The sequence below is a fragment of the Takifugu rubripes genome, chromosome 7, assembly GCF_901000725.2.
Source record: "Takifugu rubripes chromosome 7, fTakRub1.2, whole genome shotgun sequence".
Lineage (NCBI taxonomy): Eukaryota > Metazoa > Chordata > Actinopteri > Tetraodontiformes > Tetraodontidae > Takifugu > Takifugu rubripes.
The window spans coordinates 11,830,189-11,846,555 of NC_042291.1; the positions used below are offsets into that span (position 1 = coordinate 11,830,189).

At 47.0% G+C, this 16,367-nt stretch overlaps 5 protein-coding genes across 10 annotated transcripts; 4 read left to right on the top strand and 1 right to left on the bottom strand.

The window, feature by feature from the left end:
- Positions 1-4: 4 nt before the first annotated feature.
- On the top strand, positions 5-5,758 carry wdtc1 (WD and tetratricopeptide repeats 1). 2 transcript variants are annotated; one of them, XM_011605522.2, is made up of 16 exons: positions 5-162; positions 646-766; positions 856-939; positions 1,138-1,184; positions 1,455-1,566; positions 1,718-1,905; positions 1,986-2,168; positions 2,269-2,363; positions 2,437-2,552; positions 2,636-2,711; positions 2,787-2,886; positions 2,964-3,134; positions 3,230-3,465; positions 3,630-3,798; positions 4,027-4,219; positions 4,355-5,758. In XM_011605522.2, exons 2-16 carry the CDS (start codon positions 719-721, stop codon positions 4,550-4,552), a joined length of 2,016 nt encoding a protein of 671 aa, XP_011603824.1. In that variant the 5' UTR covers positions 5-162; positions 646-718; the 3' UTR covers positions 4,553-5,758. The 2 variants fall into 2 exon arrangements, with proteins under 2 accessions (XP_011603824.1, XP_003966045.1); XM_003965996.3 differs by having other exon boundaries at positions 6-162; positions 2,790-2,886.
- Positions 5,759-6,001: 243 nt separating this feature from the next.
- On the top strand, positions 6,002-8,197 carry LOC101066940 (transmembrane protein 222). The gene is made up of 6 exons (XM_003966051.3): positions 6,002-6,388; positions 6,566-6,650; positions 6,820-6,851; positions 6,941-7,037; positions 7,111-7,241; positions 7,780-8,197. Exons 1-6 carry the CDS (start codon positions 6,270-6,272, stop codon positions 7,865-7,867), a joined length of 552 nt encoding a protein of 183 aa, XP_003966100.2. The 5' UTR covers positions 6,002-6,269; the 3' UTR covers positions 7,868-8,197.
- A 153-nt stretch (positions 8,198-8,350) lies between these two features.
- On the top strand, positions 8,351-10,292 carry LOC101067166 (trophoblast glycoprotein-like). Of its 2 annotated transcripts, none has more exons than XM_003966052.3 (2): positions 8,351-8,794; positions 8,967-10,292. In XM_003966052.3, the coding sequence occupies exons 1-2, from the start codon at positions 8,535-8,537 to the stop codon at positions 9,943-9,945; spliced, it is 1,239 nt and encodes a 412-aa protein (XP_003966101.2). In that variant the 5' UTR covers positions 8,351-8,534; the 3' UTR covers positions 9,946-10,292. The 2 variants fall into 2 exon arrangements, with proteins under 2 accessions (XP_003966101.2, XP_029694202.1); XM_029838342.1 differs by having other exon boundaries at positions 8,674-8,794; positions 8,889-10,292.
- A 480-nt stretch (positions 10,293-10,772) lies between these two features.
- Positions 10,773-14,755, top strand: kdf1a (keratinocyte differentiation factor 1a). 3 transcript variants are annotated; one of them, XM_029839294.1, is made up of 5 exons: positions 10,773-11,098; positions 11,176-11,289; positions 11,378-12,426; positions 12,723-12,797; positions 13,315-14,755. In XM_029839294.1, exons 3-5 carry the CDS (start codon positions 11,397-11,399, stop codon positions 13,401-13,403), a joined length of 1,194 nt encoding a protein of 397 aa, XP_029695154.1. In that variant the 5' UTR covers positions 10,773-11,098; positions 11,176-11,289; positions 11,378-11,396; the 3' UTR covers positions 13,404-14,755. The 3 variants fall into 3 exon arrangements, with proteins under 3 accessions (XP_029695154.1, XP_011603825.1, XP_003966102.1); XM_011605523.2 differs by having other exon boundaries at positions 11,176-11,236; XM_003966053.3 differs by lacking the exon at positions 11,176-11,289.
- A 441-nt stretch (positions 14,756-15,196) lies between these two features.
- On the bottom strand, positions 15,197-16,249 carry nr0b2a (nuclear receptor subfamily 0, group B, member 2a). Of its 2 annotated transcripts, XM_011605527.2 has the most exons (3): positions 16,009-16,249; positions 15,654-15,936; positions 15,197-15,571 (listed from the first exon to the last, which is right to left on the bottom strand). In XM_011605527.2, the coding sequence occupies exons 1-3, from the start codon at positions 16,186-16,188 to the stop codon at positions 15,330-15,332; spliced, it is 705 nt and encodes a 234-aa protein (XP_011603829.1). In that variant the 5' UTR covers positions 16,189-16,249; the 3' UTR covers positions 15,197-15,329. The 2 variants fall into 2 exon arrangements, with proteins under 2 accessions (XP_011603829.1, XP_003966046.1); XM_003965997.3 differs by having other exon boundaries at positions 15,654-16,249.
- Positions 16,250-16,367: the final 118 nt, after the last annotated feature.

Below are 16,367 nucleotides of genomic sequence, written 5' to 3' on the forward strand. Positions count from 1 at the left end.
CCTACACTGTTTTCGCTGGCGGAACAAAGTTGCGTGATTCGTTTGTGTCCAAGTCGGGGAAGGAATTAGCGTGAACATTGTCAACAAACTCACAGAGTGGGATTTATGACGTCTGATAAATGGACAATTTTTGACAAACACAGTGTTCGCGCAAGAGAAACGGTGAGGATTGTACCGCAATGGTATAGGTATATTTCAGCGTCCCAAACCTTGACGTTATTTAAAGTGGACGTATTGTTTAGCTAGCAAGGTAGCGCAAATACCGCTAACGCCAGCTACCTGGTTAATGACTGGCGTCTCAAGGGCCCGGTGCACAGGGGTTCTAAGGTTCTGACAGGCTGACGGGTGTCAACGTTTAAGTAAATGTCAGTGTTTTGAGATTTGCATGGCTTTTAAGATAGATGTGCACAGCTAATACTAGCTACTTGGCTAAGTTGTTAAACTCGCATTTTGGTACTGGAGTGGCCAAAGTCTGGATTCTCGTTTCTCCTTTGGCGTGATACCGAATGGTTTGATGTTCTTGAAATAGGCACCCTGCTTGACTGTTTAGATTACCCGATGACCACCTTGTTTATTGATTTGCCCTCAAGCATGCTGGAATGTGTCTCCCTGCAATACGCATTTATTCATTTACTTTTTTTACAGGCGATTCCCGAGAAATAGAGTTCATGTCAGTGACGTCTAACACCTGGAAGCACTAGCCCGAACTTTATTTGTCATGACTGCTGGTAATATCACCAGAGACATCCTGCACAGGCAGATCAGAGTAAGCAAGCATTTAGGTTATCATCAAAAGAAAAAATGTGGGTTAAGTTGAGACAGTAAGACATACAGTAATTCTATTCATGCCCATAGGATAGGAACGCACCAGGCTTCCAGAGGGCTTATCATGTCACCGAGCCCTTCATCAAGAGACTTGGATTGGAAGCTGAACTTCAGGTGCTCTTGTCAAATTTGCCTAAAATCACTCTAGAAGTTTCTAGAAATTATGTAACATCATGACAAAATAACTGTTTCAATTGTATTTGGGTGTAAATATGTAAATGTGCTCATTAAATGATTGGTTCTTGAACAAGAATCCAGTTTCTAAAACTTGCTTTGTATGTTTTTAAAAATTTTACTTTCCTATCTCTGTAGGGCCATACTGGCTGTGTGAACTGCTTGGAATGGAATGAACAGGGGAAGTAAGTTGTTTTTGATATACATATATAAAGATCTTGTCTGACATACCAGTCTTGTATAGTAATAATCCCCAGGCCCTCATTCTTCTGTGAGGCAGCAAGTGTAAATCATTCTGCTGTATCACTAAAAAATAGCCTGTTCTATAAAGGATCAATAGTGGCTTTTCAAAAATACTGTTTGATTAAAGTTCTCTCAGCTGGTTTAAACTCAATCAGGCATTTGAAGCCACCTTCTGCAGACCTTTAAAGGCTCACTCACTTTTTTTTATTCAGTTTACTGGCTTCAGGCTCCGATGATCAGCATGCCATCATCTGGGATCCATTCAAACACAAGAAGCTTACAACTATGCACACTGGTCACGCAGCAAACATATTCTCCGTTAAGGTAAGGAGGCCTTGGTGTGATCGATGTGTTAGAAGTCAGAAATAACACTTTCGACATACACAACTTTATCTAAATGGCTCTGATTTGTATTAAGCTGCGACTCGTAATACTTGAATCTTTTTATTTGTTTGTTTTTTCCCTCCTACTAAAGTTCCTTCCTCACTCTGGAGACAGAATTCTGGTGACAGGTGCAGCTGACACCAAGGTGCATGTGCACGATGTGTCGGTGAAAGAAACCATCCACATGTTTTCTGACCACACCAACAGAGTCAAACGCATCGCCACAGCTCCCATGTGGCCCAACACTTTCTGGAGCGCGGCGGAGGATGGAACCATCAGGTCGGATCCCGTGCACCGGTGACATTGCTTCTCAGATATCTGATGGTGAACTGCTACGAGCGTTGTGCTTATTACTACAGGCAGTATGACCTACGGGAGAGCAGCAAGCGCTCTGAGGTACTGATCGACCTGACAGAGTTCTGCGGTCAGCTGGTTGAGGCTAAGTGCTTAGCCGTGAACCCACGGGACAACAATTATCTGGCGGTCGGCGCTAACGGGCCTTTCGTTCGCCTTTATGACATCAGGATGATTCACAACTACAGGTTGGCATTTGACGTCATTCAGTGTGGATAATCACAGTTACCTCCTGGATATGGCAGATCTTCCAGTTCTGGCGTTACATATGCCTCTTTTCTTACACAGGAAGTCTGCGCTTCAGGGAACATCAGCAGCCGTGCATACGTTCTGTGAAAGGCAAAAACCGATTCCAGATGGAGCCGGGCAGTATTATGTTGCAGGTGCTGATAACAGATATATTTAACTGATATAAGTGCATCCAGTCGTTAAATACCTTCTGTTTAAATTCTCCAGGTCACCTTCCAGTGAAACTTCCAGACTACAATAACCGACTGAGGATCCTGGTGGCCACATATGTCACCTTCAGTCCAGATGGCACCGAGTTACTCGTGAACATGGGCGGGGAACAGGTAATTACAACTGTCGAGAAGTGGGGAGAGGAGGGATTACACTCTGGTTTGGGATTACAGCATTTCTTATTGCTTCTTTCTAGGTTTATCTTTTCGACTTGACATTCAAACAGAGGCCATACACCTTCTTACTTCCCAAAAAGTGCCAAACATCTTCAGGTTAGATTGCGCCGTACTGACTTTAAATGGGGCTGAGATGATTAGAACCGTGACTGAATTTCTTTGGTTTTCCAGCAGATATACAGAATGGAAAGACAACCAATGGTGTCTCAAATAGACTTCATTTACCATTGCCAACCACACATATTGACTTTGCGGAAAGGTTTTGTTCAAGGTAAAAGTTCATGGATTCTACCCATACCAAGTCCGACTGCCCTTCACACAGGTTGTGATTGTTCTACTATCTCTCAGTTCCGCTGACCTCCCTCCACACTTGGAAAAGATAAAGCAACAAGCTAACGATGCATTTGCACGGCAGCAGTGGACACAGGCCATCCAGTTGTACAGTTTAGGCATTCATCAGGCCAGCTGGAACGCCATGCTGTATGGGAACCGCGCTGCAGCTTATATGAAACGCAAGTGGTAGGTGCCAGTTATCTTAGTAGGTGCCAGTGTGTGCAGAGATGATTGGTCTTGAATCCAGTTATCAAGTGTGTGTTTACATCTATGATTCTCAGGGATGGAGACCATTATGACGCCCTCAGGGACTGCCTAAAAGCTCTCACCCTAAACCCCGGGCACCTGAAGGCTCATTTCAGGCTGGCCAGGTGTCTGTTTGAGTTGAAGTATTTGGCTGAGGCTCTTGAGTGTCTGGATGATTTCAAAGGGAAGTTCCCAGAGCAGGCCAACAGTAGTGCCTGTAATGCTTTGGACAAAGATATCAAGGCAGCTCTCTACTCCAAACCAGAGTCAGGTATTCAATTAAGGGTTTTTGTGAACCCCTTTAGATCATTTTTAAAACTATACTCTGCACAATTTAGGCACACATCTGTGCATCTGTTTTACCTACGCATTTAAGAAGTAAAAAGGTTGTGTTTTTAAACCCACTAAAATGTGGGATTCATCTTTTTGTGCCAGCCGAAGACAAGAAGGCAAACAGCTCCGTTCGATTCCACTCATTCAGTCGAAAAGAGTCCATCCCTGAGGATGAGCTGGTGCTGAGAGAGCGTAGCTTTGACTACAAGCATAGATACTGTGGCCACTGCAACACCACTACTGACATCAAGGAGGCCAACTTCTTTGGAAGGTAGGTGAATCCCTTCAGTCAGTCTGATAAGACATCGCTAGAGGGCAGCCAAGAGCCGTCTTCTATCCTGTCTAAAAGAATAAGAAGCAGAAAATGTGATTATTTCGTGTGGTTTTGAAGGGCTGCAAATATGCTGTAAATTTTAAATATCCCATGTAAAAGTGTAAAAATCCCTAAACACCAAATAAAGACAACATTTGATTTTTTGTTTTTTTCCAATGTGAACAGCAAAGGCCAGTACATTGTTAGTGGTTCAGACGACGGCTCCTTCTTCATCTGGGAGAAAGAGACAACAAATCTGGTGCGGATCCTGCAGGGGGATGAATCCATCGTTAACTGCCTGCAGCCCCACCCCAGCTACTGCTTCCTTGCAACCAGTGGTATTGACCCTGTTGTACGGTTATGGAACCCTAGACCAGAGGTAAAACACCCGACAGTTTGTTTTAAATTCCCTGCAAAACATTGCTCTGACTTCACACAGTTCTACCAAATTATTAATCTAAGCATGCATCGATATTGGTATTGTCTGCTTACCCCATGCTACCTGGCACCACAGACGGACTCTGAAAATGGCCGAGTGGTGGAGGACATGGACAGTGCTGCTCAAGCCAATCAGCGACGTATGAACGCGGATCCATTGGAGGTGATGCTGCTCAACATGGGCTATCGCATCACAGGTCTGCGCGGCGTAGGCCCTGATGGCTCAGATGAAGAAGACAGCTCAGAGGGACAAGTGCAGTGTCGGCCTAGCTAAGAAAACTCTTGAGCTTTCTATAGAATGGCTATAGGAAGCAAAGTGCTATTTTAGAATCTTAATTCTCCCCCGTCTGACTAGAACATTGAGTGAATGTCATGTCACATTACTGCACTATGCATCACCCTCCTTTGTCCAACAAGTGGACTGGTAAAAACCACGAGAGGGAGAGGACTCTGTGAAGGCTGGCACATCCATCCTGCCCCTTCAAAGCACCGACAACACCTCAAAATCACCACCGGGGGACAACTTTGAGGAGAACGCCTTCCATGTCACTACCCAGTTTCTCCAAGAGTAAGAGTTCATTATTCAGCACTCTTCAGGCCGACGTTGGAGGGGCCACGCATGGAAGGAGAATCCTGTGGCAGGATGGCCTATTTTCAGGTCGCTGCATCGTGCTCGGAGAATCAGAGGACAGATCCGTATGCTGCCTCCAGTCTGCTCTTCAGATGGAGCCGCAGCTGGATGCCTGCTCACCTCAGAAAGGCTTCGACATCCAAGTCATTGCTTCCAAGTTCAACTTGACTGTATTTTGTGTGGCGCTTATGTCAAAGAAAGCGCGCATTTAATTTTTTCACTTGCCACCTTGTGAAAGTTGCAAGTGTATCTCTAAAAAAAAAATCATTTATGAGCTTTGTTTAGTTCAAAGTTGTGTGGAGGGGGGGACAAAGGGTGCCAAAGTTTGACCAATTAAGTGGCCAAGGAATAGTATTTGTTTTCTTTGTTTCATGGAAACATAATTTTGGCACACTGTGCTTTTTTTAGTTAAGAAGTTTTACTGCAACAAGTTAAGTTTGAAAAAAAAAAATCCAAGTGTTTTAGATTGATTGCTAACGTGAAAGTCACTGTGAAACCTTTGTTGGTGAAGGTGGGACATGTTTTGTGTTGTATGACAACTGATGCACTAAGTGTCTGTGGGGATTCCAGCCTGCTTAGCTGCATTGCTGTAGCTGCAGTCAGTTGAGTCCTGCTTGCGCAACGCTTCTCTGACTTAAGTTGTAGGCAAAAAAAAAAAAGGACACAGAGCCATCCCAGGAAGGGAACATTTTGGGTTTCTTGCTCCAGAATGGGCCCTCGGTAATAACATGCAACACTCGGCTTCCATGTTTTTTCTTTCTTCTTTAATTTAAGATACAGCTTTTCTTTGAGAGATTCCATAACATTTCTTTTGAAATTGAGCAAAGAATAAAGCTATTCAACACTTCATTTTCCGTTGTTCGTTTTACATTTATTACTATTTTAGCTGCACGGCTTTGATGCTGAGTAACGACTTGGAGAGTGTGAAGATGTTCTGTAGCTACAATATGAATTCTAGGATATTCTGCCCATTTATCATCAGCATCTGCCCTGCTCCCCCTTTTGCTGACTAGCAGGCACAAATATGAGCATCATACATCATAAACATGAGCAGCTGGATTCTCCTGTCCCCGCATGTTATACAATAATGAGGTGACCCAGCTTTAGCAGTGGTCCTGAAAAGGACAGAGACGACAAATGCGAAATGCAAAAGGCAGGGACACTGAATGGGTGTATTAATAAAAGTGGAATCGAATTACCAATTATTGGAAGAAAGCTTAAATCATAAGAGGCCGAAACAAAAGCAAGGCGAATCGGCGATGTTGCGTTCAAGGACCAGCCGAGTGCGCGCTTGCGCCTCTACGCATCCTCGCCCCGCCTGTGCGTCACTGTCATCCAGCTCCGGTCACTCCAGACAGTGATGGCGGACGTTTGCGAGACCGACGTCATGATGAATTACCAAGTCGATTTCGTTAAAAGCGACAGAAAAAGCCCACGCTACCCCTACTGCATCGTTTGGACGCCTATTCCGATTTTATCGTAAGAGGCTAGCGCACACGTCTTGCTAACTAATCTGTTGCTTTTAATCTTAACACCGCATTAGGCCAGATGTATGAGCCGATTAGTCGTGGTTATTCTGTAGGTCTTGTGTGATATGTTCAGTCCGTTGTATTAAGATTAAATCAGTTGTCGACGTACTGTTGCACTATCCTGCAGGTGGCTGTTTCCGTTCATTGGTCACATGGGCATATGCACCTCTTCGGGGATTATAAGGGATTTTGCAGGATCATACTTTGTCTCGGTGAGTTGTTTTCAGGCTCTAGAAATGAGCGTGCACATATGTGACCTGAGATTAATGTGTGTGTCTTTTGCAGTATCCTGTATGGCTTAACTTTAAGCATATAACAAGTTCATGTGAACATAAATATGTAAGGAATTAAATGCTCTGAATTTTTATTTTTGCCTCCCAGGAGGACAACATGGGCTTTGGTAAACCAACCAAGTAGGTGTCTTAGTTATAATTCTCCATTCATTCAGTGTCTCATCTAGCGTCCGAGTGAACGAATGAACATATTGTCCTTCATATTGCAGGTACTGGAAGCTTGACGTGGACAAAGTGTGTGGCAATGGCGCTGCCACGTGGGACAAAGCCGTGCATGATGCGTCAGAGGAATACAAATGTAGACCGGTAAGAAACTGTTTACAGTTTCTTTCATGACATTATTCATACTCTCATGGTGCCCTTCTCTTTGGTGTTCAAGCACAATCTGTGCTTAGACAACTGCCATTCCCATGTTGCCATGGCCCTCAACCTCATGTGCTACGACAACAGCGCATCGTGGAACATGGTGAACCTGTGCATCAGGTCTTTCATCTATGGAAAGCATGTGAGGTAAGTGTTATCACCCTATAACAACATCACTATTACATATGTATTACATTTTTAATGTGCGTACATAAGTGTCTTTCTGCTGCTTTGATGTTGGTGTGCAGCACGGTGTCTAAGGGTTTGAGAAGAACCCCCCAATAGTCTCCACTGACCCACATAGAGAGGTCTGGTGTCACTGTTTGTGCTGCCTCTAAGAGACTAGGCTACGCCCCCCTACGCTACGCCCCCCAACAACCGGAGCCCTTTTTTTTTTTTTATAAAAGCATTGGCGTCATGTAATTTATCACTGACACAGGAGCCCCCGCCCCTGGTCTCACCGCGGAAGGTCACCTTTGACTGGGGTGGGGGGGTGGTGAGGGAGCTGTGGGCATTTGGGAGTACAGCGATTGGCCTCTGTGACGCATGTGATCCATGACCTTATCTGTCTAAAAATATACAACCGAGGGTGCATCACACCCCCACTGTTACACACACACACACACACAGGTGTTCAGGTGTTGATGATCATTCTAACACACACCAACTTTTCTGCGTCCTCCAGCTGGGCAGCGCTCCTCAAGACCTGGCTTCCGTGCCTAATGCTCTGCGGAGTCCTCGCCACGTTCGGGCTGACGTTCTACCTTCAGTAGGGCTTTGTCGTGACAGGACGCTCCTTCGTTCCCCCGCTGACCTTTGAACTGACGAATGCTTTGCAGATCTGTTTTTGACACGAGCCGGTTTCAGAAGGAGGAGACGGGTTCTTCCCCCTGAGAAATGCGTCCACGGTGGGGTCGGTGTAGTTCCCGGGGATGGTGAAGTGATCGCCGCGGTTTGCTCAGCTGCAACCAAAGAGCCTGTAACACATGTAAAAAATCTCCATCTCCGGGTGGACAAAGACAAATCTGTGAAGTATTGTTTGCCTCGGCGCCCTCACTCTGGAATGTTACCATCTTTCAAACTGTAGAAATCTCTCATGATATCAAAAATGTATTTATTGGATCTTTTTAGTGTGTGTGTGAGCCCAGAATGTATTCTTCTTGCTGTGCATTCCTGTTTCTGTACTGTTTCGGATGTGCTGTGCAGACCTGTCTCCTCTGGCTGACTGCTGTGGATGTCCTAATTGTCCTCTGTACCTTTAAGGGAACAGCGCACCTTTTTCTTCCACCAGATTGTGCGTGATATGAACTCACATCAATTTCCAGGAGTCCTCACTCCCGGAGTGGAGCTTCTTGAAAGAGGCCGATGCTGCAGCGCTATTTGCATTCCTGGCAGGATTCCAGCCCCAGACTCACTCTCTTTTTTATCTACAGATAAGAAATGAGTGTTTTTGTTTTCCGAGTGTTTTTGGGAATCCTCCTTTGTTCACCCTGCCGGTGCTTGGAGTGTCCCTTCGGTTGCGAGTGCTTCGCAGTCACTCGTACAGTGAAATGCATTTCATCGAATCTCCAAGCGGTTCCCCAAAGTGTCCCTGGATACACGCGGACTCTCATCATCACGGGGAATCATATTTCCCAGATTGGACCCGATTCATTTGCAGAACTCACCAACGTGACCAGCATCATTTTAAGCAATAATAGGTGAGATGTTAGCCTTTGGTATACGTATGCATGTTTATTGAGCCTTAATGCTACGACGTGTGTATAGTAAATAAATGTTGCTGCTTGTTTACAGTATCTGCTGCTACATTCCTGCATGAAAGTGATTTAAAATGCCTCAGAACAGATGTGACAGGAACAGTTATTTCCACAGAATTACAGCGCTGGATTCATACAGCTTCTCGACCCTCCTAAACTTGCACTTCCTCGACCTCAGTGGGAACCGGCTCATGCTCATCCACCCAGAAGCTCTTAGCATTCCTGCCAGTCCCCTCCAGGATCTCAACCTCAGCCGCTCGCTGTACAACTCCACCTCCCTGACGGATCTCACCACGGCCCTGCGCTGGGGTGGCCTCCGAGGTCTCCTCCGCCTGGACCTTTCAGGGAACCAGCTCACTCTCCTGCCCCCAGGCATGTTCTCCCACCTCCCCAGCCTTCAGCAGCTATTCCTCGCTAACAACTCTCTGGTGGCCCTCTATGGAGGAACCTTTTCAGGCATGAGCCATCTACAGATGTTGGACCTCATGCACAATGCCTTTACTACATTCAGGACCGATGCTCTCCAAGAGCTGGACAGGCTAGGGAACATTCAGATCCTCCTGGGGGAGAACCCCTACACCTGCTCCTGCGACATCCGAAATTTTGTGGCCTGGTTGAACGAATCGAGAGCTCAGGTAGACGTGGACGCGCTCAGGTGTGCCTCACCGAGAGAGTTAAGCAACACCCAGCTGTGGGGGATCAGCATCCTGGCTATTGGATGTGTCGTTCCAGCGCAGGCGGAGGTGGCCGACCTCACGCTGCAGACGTCTTACGTCTTTCTCGGGCTGGTGCTGGGGTTGGTGGGGATGGTCTTCCTCTTTGTGCTCTACCTGAATCGCCACGGGATGAAAAATTGGATCATTGAAATGAGAGACGCGTGTCGAGACGTGCTGGAGGGATACAACTACAGGTTCGAGATCGACTCGGACCCTCATCTGGGTCACATTTCGTCGCAGAACGGGAGGACACGGAGGAACCCAGAAATCCCTCTGTCCCAGCAACTTCCAAGTGACACCTGCATCACTCGCGTTCCTTCGAACCCAAATGCGGAACAGTTGACGACCTCTCCCCACCGTGAGCCTGTGAGGCTGTAACAAAGCCCCAATAATCTGACAGAAAAAAGCATGTGGTTGTGAATGGTTTCTATAGAATCAAATAAGTAGCAAGAGCATGCTGCATGTACTGCAGTTTAACATCTCACTTTAAAAAGGGCCTTTGTGTTTTCAAGGCATTGTAGTATTATATATATACACACACACATATATACATATATATATAAGTTCATTTTATAAGTGTACATAAGAACAGGTCAATGCATTGTTATTTACTTTACTATGATTGTTTTTCACCTAATATCAGTGTCATGGCTACATAGATACATCAGAAGTCACATGGCATGGGAAATACATAAGTGTTAAATTGCGCAGAATTGTAGATGTTTCAATAAATAATCATTTAAAAAAAATCTTGCTATGAAATGTATGGTTTGTATTCTGAGGATTGGGGGGGGGGGGGGGCATTATGAGAGGAGGATTTGAGTTTGTTTTTTTCTTCATGTGAGGTGCCCCCACTTCTTCAGTTCAAAACGTGATTAAGTGTTTCAACGGAGGGGGAAAATGGGGCAGAATGAAGGATAGGGGCTCGGGAAACACCTGCTGGCTCTGCAGCTGTGCACCTTCGTGACCTACCTGGGATCGCGCGTGTGTGTTCACGGCATCTTCACATCCAAATGAACGCGACGCAGATCGATTCCTCGTGTACTATCACCTGGCACCGAATTCTAATAAATGACGCAAAAAAATAAAATAAAACAAAGAAACATATGTTTATATATATATAATTGTAAGATTATTCTACCATATTACTTTATGTTGTCTCTTTTTTAAGCCTACCTTTTCTTTCGAGTCCGCCTCCGGATTACGTCACGGCCCACCTGTGGGTGGGTGCAGGTCTGGAATTAGCTGTGGCCGCAGGTAACAGCCAAACACCGGGAGACTCTCACAGAAGATTACATTTTACCCACAGGAGACGACGCGGATGGGCCGGGGAGTGTTGGTCGCCCGCTTGCCTTGCGGTCATTGGCGTTTCGTTCGCGTTAAAGTCTCCCGAATTTGCTCCAACTCGTATTTTGGCTTTCTTGCGTGAGTGTTTGAAGCGCCAGCAGAAGTTTTCTCTGCTCAACTTCCGCGGTTTGCTCGCTGAACAAGTTGTCTGCAGCAAAAGACGACAAGCGTGTCCTCATATGCGGTGAGTCAACGTTTTGATGGTGACATGTGAAATTTAAAGGATAATGTCCTTTGGTTTAACCTGCTTTTACTGCATAGTTTGTGTCGGCCAAACGAGCATTCAAGAGGAGATCTAAAGTTGTTGAGGCGACAGCAATCGGTGGGTTTAATCCCATCATTTCCGCGGGAAGATGCACAAGTTATTTTGATGTGGTGCGTTTAATGGCACAAGCCTGTGTGGAGTTAAAGAGAGAGCGAGCATTTTGTGCCCGATTATTTGAACAGTCCTCTCCCACGCCAGGTTCCAGGCGTTGTGAGCCATGTCTGGCTACAACACGGGAGCCCACCAATCGTCTCGCCATCACAGACACCACGGCCCCAGCTCCAGGGCAGAAAAGTACCGGCAGACTCGGTCGGCCTCCAAGGAGAGCACGGCCAGCCAGGACCTCTACAGGGATCCCCACAGGGAGCAGGAGCAGCATGCCGACCACTACAGACGCCCAGAGAACAAGCACGGCCGCAGCAGGAGCCACCCGAGGAATGGCGCCGGACGGGGCTCCGAGACGATAGGGTTCATCCCGGGCTCAGCAGACAGCACCCCCGCCAACAGACCTGCCTGTGGCTCCTGCGCCTCCATGGGCTGGAGCGGCTGCAAGGCGCTTATCTGCTGCGTACTGACGTGTGGATTTTACGGCAGCAGGGAGCCCTGCCTGCCTGTTAACGAGAGCTCCACAGACCAGCCCACCAAAGCGGGAGGCGACCCCCACCCTCCCAACGGCCTGCCCCTGACCAACCCCACGTGTGGCGTTCCACTGGAGGCGAACAAGTCTGCCAAACCCTCCAAGTTGCCCACCAGCGACAGCTTCCGCTACCCCGATGTGCGCATCGCAGGGCGGACGGTCAGGTACCAGGTTTCGGCCCCCAAGCGGACCCGAACCCCAGGGAAAGGGGACAGCCAGCGGCCCGTGAGCAACACCAGCCTTTTGTCGTGTGAAAACTACGACCTGGACGTGAGCGACACGGGCACAGACATTGACTCCCTGATCACCAAGAAGCTGCTGGAGCTCTACGCGCTGCATCAGATCGACCAGCTGGCCAAGTGCACCTCCGACTCGTCCTTCTCCCGCAAGACCAACGAGATCAGCGAGCTCATCTACAGCATTGCGCAGGACTACAACCTGGAAGAGCAGGAGGCTGAGTGCAAGCTGGTGCACGGGGTCATCCGCATCAGCACCAGGAAGGGCAAGAGAAACAGGAGCTACCAGTCGGGAGGACAGCGCCCGAACGGCAGGAGCGACGGGACGCTGCCTGACAGTGGGAACGAAACCATGACCAACACCTTCAGTGACGGTAAGAATCGATTGCCAGGCGCGCTAAATAGAAATGAGCCCTCGGTGCTAATTCTGCTAACACATGTTACAAACACTGGTGTTTTCTTTCATCTGATCTGTCGGAATGCTGCCAAAGCCCGCTTCCTTGTAAAGCAAATATCCGACAGCCGCTGACCCAATAGCAAATGCTTCTTTGGAGGCAAGTCCGTACAGGCGCTGGGTCTGGAGACACGTCTGACAGCAGCAGGCGAGCCAGGTCACATTGTTGATCGGAACCTCTGGCGCTCACGCCCTCGCTTTGCTCTCTCATCACAGTTCCGGAGGTGAAGGTGTCGGAGCAGACGCCATCGGATGAGCTGGCCAGGAAAATGAGGCTCCACAGCGGGAGAAGTGAGTTTGGGGATTTTAGATGATGGCTGATCGGCCGTTTGCAGGTTTTCCTGGAGACTTTTTGGATGTCGTTCTTTGTCCTGGTCAGCGAGGTTTCATCCATTGTACCTGCTGCACCTGCAGGCGTTTTCTCACCTCCTCTCTACTTTCCAGTAGCACGCCACGCTTTCAAGAGTAAAAGCCCCACATTCCTGTTGCCTTTCTTTGCTCATAACAATCCCGTAGTCATTACACGCCACCTTACACCCGCCTATCAATCTGACCCCACGCTTCACTGCCCTCTGGAGCAGCGGATCAGGTCTCATTAAATATACGCCTGTCCGTGAGTTTTTTTAATCATGTAACTTTAGAAAAGGGCTCTGGTTTCCGCTGGATTACGCCGCCACGGCCTCTCTCGTTGTTGTGTCCTGGATGAAGCGGTCAGGTGTTCCGTTTCGTGTCTGAACAGCCGATCTGCCACAGTCGGCCGTCACCTCTTTTTCACACGCTGCCTTCTTTCTGCCCTCTCTGACTTCAGCATATTCCTCTGGCACCGCCACGGCGTACTCCTCGCCTCGCCACCATTACACCGACATAGACTCTTCAGGCGCTCCCCTCCTCCTGTGAAGATCACCACGAGTATTGTAGCCGATGGGAACCGCGGTCCGTCCCTGTGGGGTCTGTTTTGGCTGTTACTGAACGGAGCACCTTTTTTTTATCCTCAGCAGCTGTTCTTCGCCTTTCTGGTTTGGCCGTGGTTTTGCGGCCGAAGTTCCATTCCGTGGACTTTTTCTTGTTTTTGTGGATGTAGCTAGTCCAAGATTTTATTTTTTTGATGCAGAGACAGTCCAAGTTGATGTGTATTCTGCATACAGTGTTTAGTTGCTACATGTAGCCGTGTGTCCAGAGGACAGAGACTGACAGCAGAACATAACCGTCCTCATTCTTGCCAGTGTGGCTGTTTATGCAAGCTTTTGTGCATTGTACGTGGTTACACACTCCTGCCATTTAGACTTCTCTGAAAGCATGTGCTGCTCTGAAAAAAATGCATAGTCAAGCCATATTTTGATGCACATATTTTTAAATCCAGCCTTCATTTTTTCCCCCCCGTGTGTGTCGTTATTTTTTGTTGTTTTTTAATTTCATGGGTAGGTCCTGTTTTTAAGAAAATAAAAAATTGTCTTGTTTACATCTCTGTGCACGTTCAGTGATGCGTGAGAGTGTCGACAGCTGCATCTGTTTCACTGTATGTTGTTTTGATGTTTGAAGGGCATCGTGGAAAGTTTTTGAATTTTCTGCAGAATGCTGGATGATTGTTGTCAGGCTCATCTCCGGAGGTCACTGTGCTGTACCAGGCAGGCCTTTTCTGCCTTCAGCAAAAGGAAAAACTAGTTTAGCAGGTTCTGGCGAAATGAAATAAAATCCCCGCGTTTGTCTTAGTCATTAGGTGCAGTGGAAAGAGGAAGTGTGGAAAATCTGCTTGATTTCAGAAATCCGTTCTCAAGCTTTGGGTCTCTTTATGGTCTCAATGAAACCACACATCCACCTTAATTTTGATATTTGCACGTTCCTCCTCAGGAGACTGAGCACCCATCAAGACAACGACTCTGACAATAATCAGATTTTCACTCCTGCTTTATTTAGGAAGAACATCTGACTCAACCGATCCCTCGAGACCACAAGCAGGCAATTGATCAAAAATCAGACTTGCTGCCTTTGTATTTTTGGTTTAGCTGACCCGGGCGACCCTGTTTCCTCTGGCTCTCTGCCCCCACCACCACATTCCTGTTTTACCTGTATGATGTGTGGTGTCAGGCAAAGGCTCACTGTTTCACAACGAACATACCACAAACTGCACTGAATCATGAGGGCTTGTTTATCGAGTGAAGCCTGCAGGTTAGGGCAAAAACATTTCTGTGCACTTTTTGGATGAACTACACTCTGTGTTTTTCAGGTGAATTAAATGCATTATAAAATGAGCCTTGCTTTCGATCAGGTTTACATTTTTCTCAAATGTGCAAGAATGAGGCCAGGTCATATTCTCTACTTCCGCTGTTTTCCAGGAGAGGGAGACAAAGTATCAAAAGAAATCGCATCATGGCCAGACTGGAACCACAGAAGCGACTCGGTTACTTTGCTTATTTAACCTCCAAAGTAGTTTCTGCTAATAGATCCTCAAGTATGCAATCATATTTTAGTATTTCTCTCGTGTATAAATCCACACAATGATACATCTGCTGTCTTGAACTTTAAAAATGAATAAACTGCAACAAGACACAGCAAAAATGAACAGGCATGAGAACATATAACAGATTCCATTTGAATCTTAATGTGTTCATGTACAAAAATATATTTATTAGGAAAAAAATTCACAATATTGACACTTATTCACAACACTGAAGCACACAAAAGGTCTTCAACATAACATTGAGTGCTGAATGGAAAAAGTCAAATCTCTTCAGCCCAACAGACAAAAATAATAAGTGACCTCAACTTCAGTGTAAATAGAAGCAGCGTAAATAAGTCAGCGAGTCACTGACGGTTGCGGATGTCCTATCTGAAGAAGAGCATGTCCACCATCAGTTCCAGCAGATCGGCCTGGCCTATGACGGGCCTGAAGAAGAGTTCAGAGATGAGGCTGGGTGTGATGCTCTGCAGCATGGAGGCAGTGAGGAGGATCCGGGCAAATCGTTCGTGGTCCTCCTGGTGAAGGAGCAGGACCACCTCCCTGAGGGCATGCTGGGCTTCCTGTTGCAAGCTTTCAACAAACAGAGCTGCTTTTAAATCTGGCACATCTGTTGAAAGTAAAGACACCGGAGTTGGTTATATGACACAGATGTAACGGGTGAGGGGAAAATGCACCATAAGAATTCTCACCTGGATTAAATATTGCTGTCCCTTTGAGGTATGCGTACTCCTTTGGACTTAAATCCAAACTCCAGAACTTTTTAAGACAGGACCTGAGTTTGCTGACCCCAGCCAAGGTGGGCTGCTCCTTCTCCGCCCTTGGGCTCTCCTGACGGTTTAGGAGAATCCTTTTCAGCATGCTGTCAGCTGGGGTGTCCGTCACCTCGAAGTCCACTCGTTCCTGAGCCAAACCCAAAATAAAGAGCGGCGCCCAGCAGCTCCTGAGGAGCGAGAACTGATCGTTGGGCGGCATCTGGTTAAATGCAGGCAGGTTCTTCATGAACTGGACTGTTTTGACCAGAACCGCTGTCGCTTTTTTACACACCTCAGAGGGTCTTTTTAAACACACCGTCCGTCGCTGTTCACAGTTGCACCTGTGAGGCATTGAAGTGTAGCTGAGGCTGCTCTGGCCAGGCTCACTGGTATCCATTTGGCTGAGAATGTTGAAGAGGATTGGATTAGAAGGCCTGTCACTGCCGGTTGAACAGGGACACTTGTTATCCATTTTTTAACACCACGAAGATCTACAAAACCAAATGCGAATAATCCTCTGCAGATGAGCTCGTCAGTACTACTGCTGCCTCCTCTGCGAGGTCTGTATTTATAAGGCCAACCCTCCCTGCTTTACTGAACCTTGACTTGTCAATATACTCTGCATAAACAAGTCTGTCTCCAGCCAGGTGA

Excerpts from the sequence above, each read along its gene's own strand:
- kdf1a (XM_029839294.1), top strand. The coding sequence starts at position 11,397 with ATGTCTGGCTACAACACGGGAGCCCACCAATCGTCTCGCCATCACAGA. Across the intron at positions 12,427-12,722 it reads GACCAACACCTTCAGTGACG|TTCCGGAGGTGAAGGTGTCG; the intron begins GTAAGAATCGAT and ends CTCTCATCACAG. Across the intron at positions 12,798-13,314 it reads GAGGCTCCACAGCGGGAGAA|CATATTCCTCTGGCACCGCC; the intron begins GTGAGTTTGGGG and ends CTCTGACTTCAG.
- wdtc1 (XM_011605522.2), top strand. The coding sequence starts at position 719 with ATGACTGCTGGTAATATCACCAGAGACATCCTGCACAGGCAGATCAGA. Across the intron at positions 2,169-2,268 it reads AGGATGATTCACAACTACAG|GAAGTCTGCGCTTCAGGGAA; the intron begins GTTGGCATTTGA and ends TTTCTTACACAG. Across the intron at positions 2,712-2,786 it reads AAAGTGCCAAACATCTTCAG|CAGATATACAGAATGGAAAG; the intron begins GTTAGATTGCGC and ends TTGGTTTTCCAG.
- nr0b2a (XM_003965997.3), bottom strand. The coding sequence starts at position 16,188 with ATGGATAACAAGTGTCCCTGTTCAACCGGCAGTGACAGGCCTTCTAAT. Across the intron at positions 15,572-15,653 it reads GACAGCAATATTTAATCCAG|ATGTGCCAGATTTAAAAGCA; the intron begins GTGAGAATTCTT and ends TACTTTCAACAG.
- LOC101067166 (XM_003966052.3), top strand. The coding sequence starts at position 8,535 with ATGAGTGTTTTTGTTTTCCGAGTGTTTTTGGGAATCCTCCTTTGTTCA. Across the intron at positions 8,795-8,966 it reads ATCATTTTAAGCAATAATAG|AATTACAGCGCTGGATTCAT; the intron begins GTGAGATGTTAG and ends TTATTTCCACAG.
- LOC101066940 (XM_003966051.3), top strand. The coding sequence starts at position 6,270 with ATGGCGGACGTTTGCGAGACCGACGTCATGATGAATTACCAAGTCGAT. Across the intron at positions 6,389-6,565 it reads ACGCCTATTCCGATTTTATC|GTGGCTGTTTCCGTTCATTG; the intron begins GTAAGAGGCTAG and ends ACTATCCTGCAG. Across the intron at positions 7,038-7,110 it reads AGGAATACAAATGTAGACCG|CACAATCTGTGCTTAGACAA; the intron begins GTAAGAAACTGT and ends TTGGTGTTCAAG.